The sequence below is a fragment of the Manis pentadactyla genome, chromosome 1 (genome assembly GCF_030020395.1).
Source record: "Manis pentadactyla isolate mManPen7 chromosome 1, mManPen7.hap1, whole genome shotgun sequence".
In the NCBI taxonomy this organism is placed as follows: domain Eukaryota; kingdom Metazoa; phylum Chordata; class Mammalia; order Pholidota; family Manidae; genus Manis; species Manis pentadactyla.
The window spans coordinates 19,961,767-19,974,918 of record NC_080019.1 but is presented as its reverse complement, the minus strand read 5'-3'; the positions used below and the strand labels follow the sequence as shown (position 1 = coordinate 19,974,918).

General features: G+C 38.0%; 1 protein-coding gene across 3 annotated transcripts in view; it reads right to left on the bottom strand.

Moving 5' to 3' along the window:
* Window positions 1-13,152, bottom strand: part of ARHGAP10 (Rho GTPase activating protein 10) — a 277,456-nt gene that overhangs the window by 137,242 nt on the left and 127,062 nt on the right. For all 3 annotated transcript variants that reach the window (XM_036910129.2, XM_057493417.1, XM_036910128.2), the window contains exons 11-12: window positions 2,434-2,515; window positions 400-445 (exon numbers count right to left, since the gene is read on the bottom strand). In XM_036910129.2, coding sequence (XP_036766024.1) covers window positions 400-445; window positions 2,434-2,515 — 128 coding nt within the window. The remainder of the gene's footprint in view (window positions 1-399; window positions 446-2,433; window positions 2,516-13,152) is intronic.

Here is a 13,152-nt window from a genome sequence, read left to right as displayed (position 1 = left end):
AAAGGGAACCTTATGATAAACAGCTCTTACCCACAGGAGCTTACAACTAGAAACTGAAGGAAATGTACCAGAAACCTTCATGTGTCATTTATGGCAATAAGAATAAATATCAAGGAGTGTTTAGGGTAAGTACTTTACTTTTTGTAGAGAAGGTAGTTACAGAGAAAGTTAAAAAAGAAAAAAGCTCAGAGACAGGGAAGACCAATAAGGGCTACAGTACCAAAAAGGGTTACAGAAAATCTGAGATCCCCAGTGGACAAGACAGAATACATACAATATTTGGAGGACTAGCTTAGAGAGGATGTAGAGAGTGAGCACCCAGCAGTATGACAACAGTAATGGAAACAAAGTAACTTGAAAAAGGGAGACTGAATAGTCATTTTATAAGTTAGCACTTACTTCCTTCTGGTCTTGGGGCGATGGCTCTATTAAAACTATGGAACAGCTGGTAGAAGATAGAAAAGAGAAACAGTATTTTTAACCATTAATAAAAATGATTCAAGTGGGCATGCCTATGACCATGCAAAAAGATACACTGATACTGGTGAATTGTATACTATCATCTGCTTAAATGCCAAGATCAGTAACAAACACGGCCACCTCTGAGTTTGCTTTGTCTCTTACTGAGGTATGTCAAAGTGGCAAACATAAGGTGAAGGAGCCGTGATTCTTTAAGAACTTACCGGAAGTTTATGTAAATTTGAAATGTTCAGCCTCACAGGTGTAAAATGACAAAGAAATTGCCCCATTCTAAGCAGTAAGATCAAGTTCATTCTTTTAACCACTATTTCTAGTATCTGGTATTTACTTAATAAAGAGAGGACTCCTGTCCACTATTTAAATAACTATATCTGAAATAGCTGGGTGATAATTCCAGGTTGCCTGTAAGAATTCCAGTGCTGACCCATTATTTACAAGACATATATAGCACCTTGAAAAAAATCTGTAGTGTTCTAAAGTGTCCCCACAGGAAAACATAACTGAGTATTTTTCTGAGTATTTTTCCTTCTGCAACTTGCCTTTGTGTGTATCTCAAATTAATTGCTTTGCTCTATATTCTAAGAGAGAGGTATATGCCTTCAAGGTGCACTGCATTTAGCAACAGAGATTTCTCAATGATTTATCATGTGATCTTTTTACTATGCAAACTTACCTTCCAAAGGACTTCTTCAATCTCTGGGGAGGCAAGTCCGAGTGGGTGCATTGTCTTTATCAGAAAGATTTGTATAAAGTGCTTTGGATCTCAGCAACCATTAATACTGTAAGTACTCTTGAGTCCCCACTAAACATCTCCAGGGCAAATTAAGGATAGCCAGAAATAAAACTACACAGGCTAAACGCAGACCAAATATAATAAAATGATATACAATTCTGATTACTACTTTTTCTCCCAAGAGTGGCACATTCCTCTTTAGAGCACCTATTTTTAAAATGTATAATTTCAGGTTTTCCTTTTTCAAACACTGAATCAGAACTGCGCATGCACCACAGCCCAGCTTCCTTGCCCCGTTTCCTATACTCTCAACAATGGGATTGATTTCCATTACCATCAGAGAACACCATCTTTCGCCTATTTCATAAGCTCTGTTCTGACACCTCTCTTTTTACTACATATATCCCCTCTCCCATTTTGCAAGCCATTCTCTTCTCCTTTTTCTTAAACCTATTACAATGGCAAATGCTTTCCAGATAAGCCCACCTGGTACCTGCACTGGCAGTTTATTTAGAGTCATAATACATTAAGCAAAGTTTACTTAAATTGGTTCTGTGGTGTGTTCTGTAATTATCCTAAGTCCACAGCTCAATATCTGCCACATTTTCAACTCCCGAAGGCCACCAGCCCACTGGCATGAAAAGTAGTGCTTGAAAAAAGTAGCAAGCAGACTGAATGCCTGTGCCTCTGGGTCTGTATCAATGTCTTTAAGGTTTTCTTCAAATTAATCTGAATACAGCAGCCCACTCACTAAGGCTACAAAATATTGCAAACTGTAAACCATTAGGCCAAACCACAAATTGTTCAATCGGGCAAAATAATTACGGCAGTCACTTAGACTCTTGCCTGCACTGCCTCATCTGTACCATTCCGTCTCCACTAAGATCGAAATGACTGCAAGCACTTACTGCATTCATCACCCAAAGTACTGTCAGGAAGGAAAGACGACACTGAGAATTTAGATGACTTCCTCAAGCAAAGCAAATCCGAGTGGCAAAATCAAGAAAAATAAAAAGTAAAAGCTAATGATACCCCCAGGCTTATGTGTGCTGCCACCTCAAGCCAAATTACTAGAAAACTGAATGCTTCCAAGACGAGTTCCAACACCAGTTCAGCAGGGACATTTTTTTTCAAATACTATACAACAAAAATATCATAAAAATGAACACAAGTCAACTCTAAAGGATTTGAAATAAAACTCAACCACTGATTATTCTTACAGCTTCTTTTCCACCCAGAGCCTCCAACCACTGCTTCCTTTCCTCTTCTGAAAACGCCTGCATGGTCAAGGAAACACCAGGCCTGAAAGACATCAGCAAGACATCAGGTTACTCTTTGGCCGCTAAAAGCAAACCTCCTCTTTTACAGCCTAACGTTTTCTTGTGGTGATTAAGTTGGGGTTCTCTTTCAGTTGTGATAAAATGCACTTCACATAAAATTCACTGGCAAACGCTTCTAAGTTCAGCAGTGTTGAACTTACTTAGTAAGTAGAACCATACAGTAATTGTCTTTTTGTGGCTTGCTTCTCTCACTTAGCATAATATCCTCCAGTTTCATCCATGCTGTAACATGTATCAGAATTTCATTCCTTTTTAAGGCTGAATAATATTCCACCGTACATGTACACCACATCTTGCTTATTCATTCATCCATCACTGGACACTTAGGTTGCTTCTACCTTTTGGCTATTGTAAACAGTGCTGTCATTAAGACAGGTGTACAAACATCTCCCTAAGACCTTGCTTTAAATTCTTTTGGGTATATGCCCAAAAGATATGCTGGATGTGACACACTAAGAAATACATATTTGGTGTCTGACCCCATTTCCCATCACACAGCTCCTAAAACCCTTGCAAGCATCAAACTGTTAAGTGTCACTGGTAGACCAAAGAGATGAAGGGACTGGTTGCCAGGGAACCAACCTGTGATTAGAGGGTTGGAACTTTAAGCTCCACCTCCCCACCCCTCCCAAGAGGGGAGAGGAGCTAGAGGCTGAGCTCAATCAACAATGGCCAGTGATGTCATTAATCCTGCCCACACCATGAAGCCTCCATAACAATCTCTGGGACTCAGAGAGCCTCCGGGTTGATGAACACAAGGAGGTGTCTGGAGGAAGGCACTCCCAGAGAGGACCTGGGAGCTCCGAGCCCCTTCGCCTATACCTGTCCTGTATATCTCTTCTTCTGGCTATTCATTTGTTTGCATTAAAATATCCTTTGCAATAAATTGGCAACAGTTATCAAACTGTTTTCCTGAGTTGTGAGTCATTCTAGCAAAGTATCAAACCCACGAAGAGCAGCATGAGAACCCCCAATTTACAACCAAAAGCACAGGTGACAACCTGGACTTGCAACTGGCATCTGAAATGGTGGGGGCAGGGCTGTGGAACTAGCCCTTTTTCTGCAGAGGCTTCACTAACTCTAGTTAGTGTCCCAGTAGTAAGACACTTGGTCGCAACAGAGAATTGGAGAATTGCTTGGTGTTGGAAAACCCAAACATTTGGGGTACAGGAGTATTATGTGAGGAGGGAGTAATATTTTTGCCTCACACTGGGTCAGACAGTAATCAATTTCTGAGGTTTCTGAAAAACTGCCACACCGTTTTCCACAGCAGCTGCACTGTTGTGCATTCCCACCAACACACCAATAGTACAAAAGGGTCCTAGGTTCTCCACATCCTCACCAACACCTGTTGTTCTCTCTCTCTCTTTTTTTTTTTTTTTTTGAAAGTAGCCATCCTAATGGGTGTGAGATGGCAGAGAAAATCAAATTTTTATTTATAAATGAGATACATGCTTATAGTTACCCAGATATGGACAGAACAAAACCAGAAAGGCATTTCGCACCCCACCCCAATTCCACATCCAAGAAGACAGAACAGTTAACCGTTTGGTGCATTTCCTTTGTTTTTTCGTAGAGCTCTGTGTTAGTCCTCAGGGCCAGATGTCCAATCTTCTCAGTTCAGTTTATTCAGACATTTGGAGATTCTACAGAAAACTTTTAATTTGGGGAAGGAATACCTCGTAGAAAAGCTATGAATAAGTCATCTTAACCTGCGGGCAGTTTCTCGAATGAAACAAAGTTTGTATATGTAGTCAGAAGTATTAGAAATGAACTTGGCAAGGAATTAAAAGGCAAAACAAAGAAAACTGGAAGTAAAAACAGATGTTGAAATGGAAAGTAAGTATTAATTCCCATTTGACAGTGAATAGGCTCTTTAAATTTATCAATCCTGTAACAGTGTTTCACCTTAATTGTTAACTACTGGATAATATTTTTCACATAAAACAAGCTGTAATAACCAACTGTAATTCAATGATCGCTGCAATTTTTGAAAAGACAAAGTTCTGTAAAAGCACAGTGCCAAGTATGAGTAAACAGGGATCCCAGCCCTCCTCAGGCGTCCTGCTTTCTCCCCACGGGACAGTTATAAAGCACAAGAGAATCTATTTGCTTAAAATGCACCACGAAGTAACTGTAGCTACAACTGATATGCTCTTGTCTACAACCATTTTCTCCAGACTGTGAAATCAATGGGAAACAAAATCACCAATAATCCCTCAACCCACCCCTGGACAGCAGAATGATTCCCTCTTGTCTCCCCTCCACATTCCTGCACTGGCCCTGGCTCTCCCATCACCTTGGCAGAGAGCAGAATCAAGGTCCCACCTCCTCCAGCTCTACTACACACAGCATCCTTTTGGAGCAAGAATCAAGGCAAGATGCCCAGACAACCAGGCTGTTTTAAGAAGTTCCTTGACTGGGATGTGAAGATTTTGGCCCTTATTCTTAGTAACCCACACTGGGCTCACGGGAGTTAATTAAAATTGTGAGGGAAAACTTCAGATGGCGCGAATGTTTTTCTTTACATCAGTTAAGTGATAAAACAATATTTATACATGGGGGTCTCACGCCTGCAAGAATGCTCCATTCTTGTAAAGAGGAAAAGCTATCTAGACCTCTCTAAAAACTGCATTTCATCAAACATTTAATATGTAATTAAGTGAACAAAAGTAAAAAATTTAAACTAAGATGCTGTAGCAAATACTTGATGGAAAGTTGACAGCTTTTCTAATTCAGGAATGCAAAACTAGCAGAGAAAATGGGACCCAAGGCCAAACAGGGCAACTTTTGTCATAAGAAGACAAACCCAGGGTTTCTCGTGCCGGGGGCAAGCGTTATTTATTGAATACCTTACCCACTGGGCTGAGAATACCACCCACAAAGGGCTTATATTGATTGTCTAGTAAAGAAAGCAAAAGGTAAACAATTTAAAAATAATTTATTAAGTACAATTGTACAGAGGAGAAGGCAGTATAGCACAGAGAAGACAAGTAGTGACTATAGCATCTTACTATGTTGATGGACAGTGACTGTAATGGGGTATGTGGTGGGGACTTGATAATGGAGGGAATCTAGTAACCACAATGTTGCTCACGTGACTGTATATTAATGATACCATAATTTCAAAAAAATAGATCCTTTCTCAAAAAAAAAAAAATTTGTAGAGAGTCACATAGGTAACTAAATTAGTGAAGCCAGATACTTAAGAGAAAAAGAAGGGAGAAATAAGGACATTCAAAAATGTGTGCCCAAGCGGAAAAGCAGTCTACTTGAAATATGTTAAGTCGTTGTCAAGAAGACATGTCTACGAGCTATCTCAGCTGCCAGTCCTGGTAGTCAAGTCCACCACTTGCAGGTGCTTTCAGAGTAAGAAAGAGGAAGGTGTGACCTAACCCTGGAAGTTAGGCTTCCCTGGGAAAGAGACATTTAATCAGAGGCCTTAGGGACAAATAAACCACGTCGGAGAAATAGGGCCAGTTATCTTCTAAGCCAAGAAGACACGTATGAGAGAAGAGCATGCTCTGGAGAAGCCGCAATCAGCCGGAGCACCGCCCAAGGGAGAGCAGAGGCAGCCTGGGGTCCAGCCACGTATGGTTTCTTGTCCATGCTAAGGATTTGGTTTATCCTGTGACGGAAGGTTTTTAATAGGGAAACAATGCGATAATGTACATGAACACTGAATGCTGGATGGAATGGACTGAAGAGTTGGCTACAAAGACTTAGACTGAGAGGGTGAGACAGAATGGCAAAAATGAAAAAAAAAAAAAATGAATAGACTTCAGAAAAATCCCAGAGATGCTTCTACATGAGCAACACAATGAGTAAGGAAGCTGTCACTCCAAGAAAAAAGAATAAAAGGCCTATCAATTACCATACTGAACAACAACTAGTAAAGGGATTCCACAAAAGCCAAAAACAATTCTAGCAAAGAAGGCCTTCAGACACTGGGCCTGATGAAATTCCTTGTGCTTTCTAGCTCCTTTTTGTTTTCCCCTGACATGTAAAAGGAAATAATATTTACTAAGGGGGGATGGTTGGATATTCGCATAGAGAAGCACACAGTGATGTTGGGTAAGAGAAAGAATGCCTGGTTCTGGTAACCTGGGGCCCAAGAAAAAAGTTTTGGATGATAAAGAGTTTAACGAGTTAGGAACTGGAATTACAGATACCAAAGCAGGGGGAAAAGCACTTGTCAGGCTACAGCTAAAACAGCCACACTGTGTCTGGATAAAAAAAAAAAAATTGACATAAAAACTCAAGTATTATTATATGCCTTGCCTCCAAGTACAATGACTCAGACCTGAACCACCCAGCACTTTGTGGGGTACAACAGAGAACAGACACACTTGTTTAAAAAAGAGAGAGATGAAACAGGAATATCTCACCTGCAAAGAAAGAATTCTATTTCAGTTTACATTCTGACAAATAATAACATAGTAACTGAAAAGAGGTCCACTTTTGAAAATTAATTCTTCACGCTGCCCATACTTCAAAGCACTTCACACCTGCAACATGTTGCTGAAGGATCAGTCACTAATATTATATAAAGCTGGGTTCCCATCCTGTCACAAAGACTGTCCCCCAGTTACTGAACCCCCATCTCTAAAGCATCAGTGTAGGAAAATAAGATACAGTGCACTGACACATGCTTTAACCTTTTAAAATTCCCAAGTCTCTTCCTTTTTTTATAACCAATTGCTAGGGAATCATTAAACAAAACTGAAACTTTAGGAAACACTGGGACCCATTTTAAACTTCAGTATTTATAGTATCTTACTATCAAACCAAACTATAAAAATTATTTATAAAAATTCTTGCAACCAAGACATACTTTATTAACAAAATTTAATGGATACTTAGGACAACATAGTGAATATACCAACAACACAGAACAGAAAATTTTGCAGCAATATGGAGGATTATTCACATTTGCATAAAGAAAGATGTAGCAATTTTATCTTCTTCATCTCATGCATCTAAAGCAACAACATTCGTGACCCCAGTGGAGCTAGAACTACAATTGACAAAGTTCTAACTTTTGGTTCTTGAAGCCTATATTGCTGCAATGTATTATATTGGTCCAGCTAAGAACATGGCATTTTCTTCTTCATTTAATAATTCCTTTTGGTGAAACTAACATTTGAGTATCTAATATGTGCCAGACACTGTGCCAAGCTCCGAATAATTCACCACACACAGCAAGGAAAAGCTAACTCTTCATGAATATAAGGTCAACGATATAAGCTTCATGAAGAAAAAACAGGCCAAGTAAAAGAAAGCAACTTGCCAGGAAAGTTTGTCTTTCTTTACTTAAAACTGTAATTATCAGCTATAGAGCATAAGGTTGAGAGTTGAAACTTAAAGAAAGAAACACTTAGACTAAACAAGTTCTTGCTCTTAAATCAGCATCTCAACCTCTTTCATTCACTCCTTTTAGTCGTACCATTACACACCGGGCTCTACCCTGGCCCATGCATGTGACACAGCTCTAGGGACCTATTATTTATATTCTGCATTTCACACCATGTCTATTCATTCTCTTTCAACTGCTTGTTTTATAGTTCCATCAAAACATGTGGAAGACATGTTCTCCTCAATGAATCTGTAAATTAAGAAAATATACACAAGGACTAAAGTGGAGAGAAATGGGAGGCATTCATGACAAGTCAATTAAAGAGAAATCACTGTAAACAGAAAAATTAAGAGAAAAAATTAAGAGGTAGATACCAAAACTTATGACGATAACAGTCAGGAATATGTAATGTTTTTCTAAGAGAAAGAGTAAAAAAATGAAAGGAAAAAAAATCAAAGGAGCACATTAGAAATCCTGTGCTGTTTTCCTGTGAGAAGGGGATGGTGCCACCGCCAAACAAAACACTTTTAAAAGTCATTGAGATGTAGCTGTCATGATCAGCTTCTCAAAAGGGATGCTGAGAAAAAAACTGTTAAGTACAAATCAGTGAATCACACATTTCTCCACAGATGACTGAAGTATGTTGCCTGATTTTACAATGGATGAAGACTTCATAGTAACTTCTTTCTTCTGTCCACCAAAAACACATTTCAAGTAGAACAAGTAAGCAATGCTATAGTCAAAAGTAGGATTATTTCCTCCAAGAAAAAGTGAATTCAAACCATGAATCATTTGAGAACTGCTGCTTCGGAATGTAGGAAGTTGTAAGAGAATATAGTTCTACCCTAACAAGATAGAGAACCTATAAAATCACAGCTTTTAAAAGATACAATAGCTGAGAACTGAAGACGTGAAGAAAAAAAAAAACCTAATGAACTAAGATGCAGACAGTGACAAGCCCCTGGGCTGGAGAGAAGCAAACACTGGCGTAGCTGCTTTCAGCCTGTGCCAGACAGCATGACAAAGAGGAAGCCATCAGAGAGAAGGACGACAGAGCGAAGTTTTAAAGGCAGAGCATGGGCTGGTGTGATGCTTTAGCATCCCTAGAGGAAGTAGACACAAAGAGAGTCTGCACCTACCCTCCAACTCCATCCCACGGGACTTCACCGCGTGCTCACAAGGAAGTCTGAGAGCAGAGTGAGAGCGCCTCGCCCTGAGATGTGCGTGCCAGTAAGTATGAGGGGCAGGGCAGAACTTCCAGAGAAGGTTCTCGTGGTGTCCTCAGATCCCATGAAGCCTGTGATAAATGGAATCTAATTAAAGTAGTGACACTGCAGAATCTCAGCTCCACTGCCATCTACAGTGACAGCCCTACACGTTAGCGGCCCAGCCAAGGAATGGGCACGCCCTCACCAGGCGTAAACATGACTGTGCTCTCTGCTGCTCTCTTCCAATACCTGGCATTTAATCAAAACCGTACAAGGCAGGCAAAGAAGCTGAAAAACACAGCCCAACATAAGTAGAGAAAGCAGGTACGAGAACCAGACCCAGAAATAGCCCAGATATCAGGAAGAGAAAAAAAAAATCAAACAGAAACCGAAATGAACTACACACATGCTAAAGGATCCAGTGCAAAAGATGGCAGTATGGATAAAGTGATGGGAATTTTGGCATAGAAATGGAAACTATTAAAAAGAGGCAAATGAACATGTGAGAAATGGAAAATAAAATAACACTGATAAAGAATGCAGGAGCATACCTTTCACATGCAAACCAACCCATCCCCAGTCTGTGCCTGCCACCACCCACTTTCACGCTCACACATCAAGCCAGGGTGTCCCCTGTGCTACATCACGCCGGGACCGGACAAGCCCTACAGCCCAGAACCTGCCAATGTCATTCAGACTAGCCAGCCCTCAACCTCTTCCCCTTCTCGCGCTTCTCTTTTTGTGGAAACCCCAATGAAAATTCTGGTCTAGGATTTCCACTCGCTCCTTCCTGACTCCTGACCAAAATGTGGCATTTCCTCATGTGTCCCTGTGTGGCATGGCATGCCCTCTTCTCTTGAAAACTGCAAGTAATAAAATTCTCTTCCAAGAGAATTAGTCTGTGTTATCACTCTGTCACTTCCATAAATTAAAATCCTGCCGAGACAACCGAAACAAGTATTAAATGGTCTGAGATCATGTAACTGGAATCCCAGAAAGTGAAGAAAGACAAAATGGGTTAGAAAAAGTATTTTAAGAGATAATAGCAGAGATTTTCTAAAACTGATAAGAAATTACCAACCCACATATCCAAGAACTTCAAGGAACCCCAAGCAGGATCAATCAAAGCCACATCTAGGCACATCATAAAAAGAAAACCTTAAAAGCAGCAAAAGAAAAAGGTGGCATTCAGGGGAACAAGAAGAAAGATGGATGACCTATCATGAAGGGAAAAAATTGAAGGCCTGAAAAATGTGCAGTGACGCCTTCGAAGTGCCGGGGGGTGAAAGATCAATCTAGAAATCTACATCCATCAAAAATGAAGGCAAAAATAGAGACATTTGCAGATAAACAAAAGATGAAAGAATTCTTCTCTAGCAGACCTACATTACAAGAAATGCTCGTATTAAATTAGCCTAAGAAACTTAAGGGAAATGGCACAAGACAGACACTTGTTTCTGCAGGAAAGAATGAAGAAAATCAAAATGGATAAATATTTCAGTATTAAAAAAAAATCATACATACACATACTCATTTATGTATATGTATATATATATACATATACATGTATATACATATGTATAAATAAAACATTAAATATCTTTCAAAGATTACTGATTACTGATTTTATAAAGTAAATGTAATAGGTATTATTGGGTTCACTGGGTATGTAGAATTAAATATATGGTAACAAAGGTAGAGAGGGCAAAAGTGTGGCAAGTATAAGTCTACTATTGTAAGGTTCTTGTATTGTTTATGAAAAAGAAGATGCTTCGGTGACTATAACATGGATGTTGTACTCTCTAGGACAACTATAAAAAATGCAGGTATGCATAGGCATAACTAAAAATCAACAGAGGAGATAAAAAGAAGGAAGCAAAGGCAGAACAGAAGCACAAAGAGCAACAGGACAAACAGAAGACAAAACCAAGAGGCAGACCTAACCCATAAGGTAACCAACACTCATTACATTACACATAAATTGCCTAAAACCCTGACTGAAAAGCAAAAACTAACAGACTGGATTTTTTTAAGAGTAGGACTCAATTACAGACTGTTTATAAAACACAAACTTTAAATATAGAGACACAGGTAAAAGGAAAAGGAAGGAATACATGCCAAGTAAACACTGAGCATAAGAGAGTAGTTGTGGCTCTATTAACAAAAAAGGTAGATTTCAAAATAAAGATTATTAGCAGAAACAGAGAGACATTTCATAATAAAAGGGTCACTTCATCAAGAAGATGTAACAATCATATGTGTGCATCCACAAAAAAGAAAACTCCCAATATTCAATACATGATGCAAAAATGACAAAATTAAAGAGATAAACAGGCAAATACACTCATGCAGATGTTAACATCCCTAACTTGGTAATTGACAAAACATCAAAAATCAAAACAATCTGGACAATTTGACAACACTATCAGCCAACTTGATCTCACTGACACAGGGAACACTACACACAATGACAGCAGAAATCTGGGGCAATGAAACAAGTCTAGTAAACTTCAAAGTACTGATAAAATACAGAGTATGTTCTCTGGCCAAAAGAGTATTAAAGTAGGAAAACAATAATATTACACAGAGAGAATCCCCAACCATTTGAAATTTTAAAAATGTATCTCTAACTAAGTACGGGCTATTATGGTTCACCTCGGGCAAAATTCAACACCTATTTCTTTATCTCATAAAAAAATTTTAAGTTTTTTTGAAAATTTTGATGTGTAGTGCTTTTTAAATTTGAATTACAATGTAAATGCTACACATCAAAATTTGATTTAAATGCTTGCATTAAAAAATAAAGTGGAAAATCAATGCTTTCATTTTAAGCAATTAAAAGAAAAATTAAATCCAAAGGAAATAATAAAATCAGCAACAGAGACCAATGAAATATAAAATACACAATATGGGTTCTCTGAAAAAATTTACAAAACTGTTTAAGAGTCCAGGCAAGGCATCAGAGAAAAAAAAATAACTTCAACTATAAGTATTAAAAAGAGGTATCACTACAAATCCTACAAATATTAACTAATAATAAATTGACATTATGAAGAAATGTATACTAATTAAAATCAACAGAGAAAATAAAATTCCTTGAAAACCACAATTTATCAAAAGTAACAAGAAAAACAGAAAATCATAATATCTCTTTACCCATGAAATAAATTGATCTGTAATTTTTAAACTTTTCACAAAGAAAACTCCTGACCAAGATGGCTTCATGGGTGAATTATATCAAAACACTTAAGGAAGAAATAATACCAATATTTACAAAGACACTTCCAAATAACAAAAGAGGATAGAAAACTCAATTCTTTCTGATGCACCATAATCCTGACATGAAAATTAGACAGAAACATTTCAATAAAAGAACATCACACATAGTATCTCTCATAAACAGAAACAAAAGAATCTTTAATCAAATATTTGCAAATTGAATATAGCAATATACAAAGAGGTTAATACATCATGACAGTGTAGAATTTATCTCAGGAATGCCATGTTAGAAAATTCAATGCAATTCATCCATTAACTGATTCAAAAACAATTATTTAATGATCATTTCAATAGATACTAGCAAGTACTTTGTCAAAAATCAACATCTATTCATGATTTAAAATGGGAAGAGATAAAACTTCCTCAATAAATGACACCTACAATCTTCAGCAACATCATACTTTATAGTGAAATAATAAATGCTTTTCTACTAAGATTGGAAATAAGACAAGATTTCTAATATTACCACTTCTAATAACATTTTGTTGGCGGTCTTTGCAGTACAATAAGGCAACAAAAAGAATTAAAAGGCATACAAGATTGGGAAAAGTTGTTTTTATTCACCTATGATACCACTGCATACATTAAGAATTCTAAAGAAAACTTAGAAGAACTGCTAAGTCAACTCGGCAATATTGCAGGACACAAAACCAAGAGCATTTCTATACACTAACAGTATATCAGAAAATGAAATGTAAAACATAGTATCTTTAAAAAATGACATGCAGAAACATAAATTACTTAGGGAAATTTACC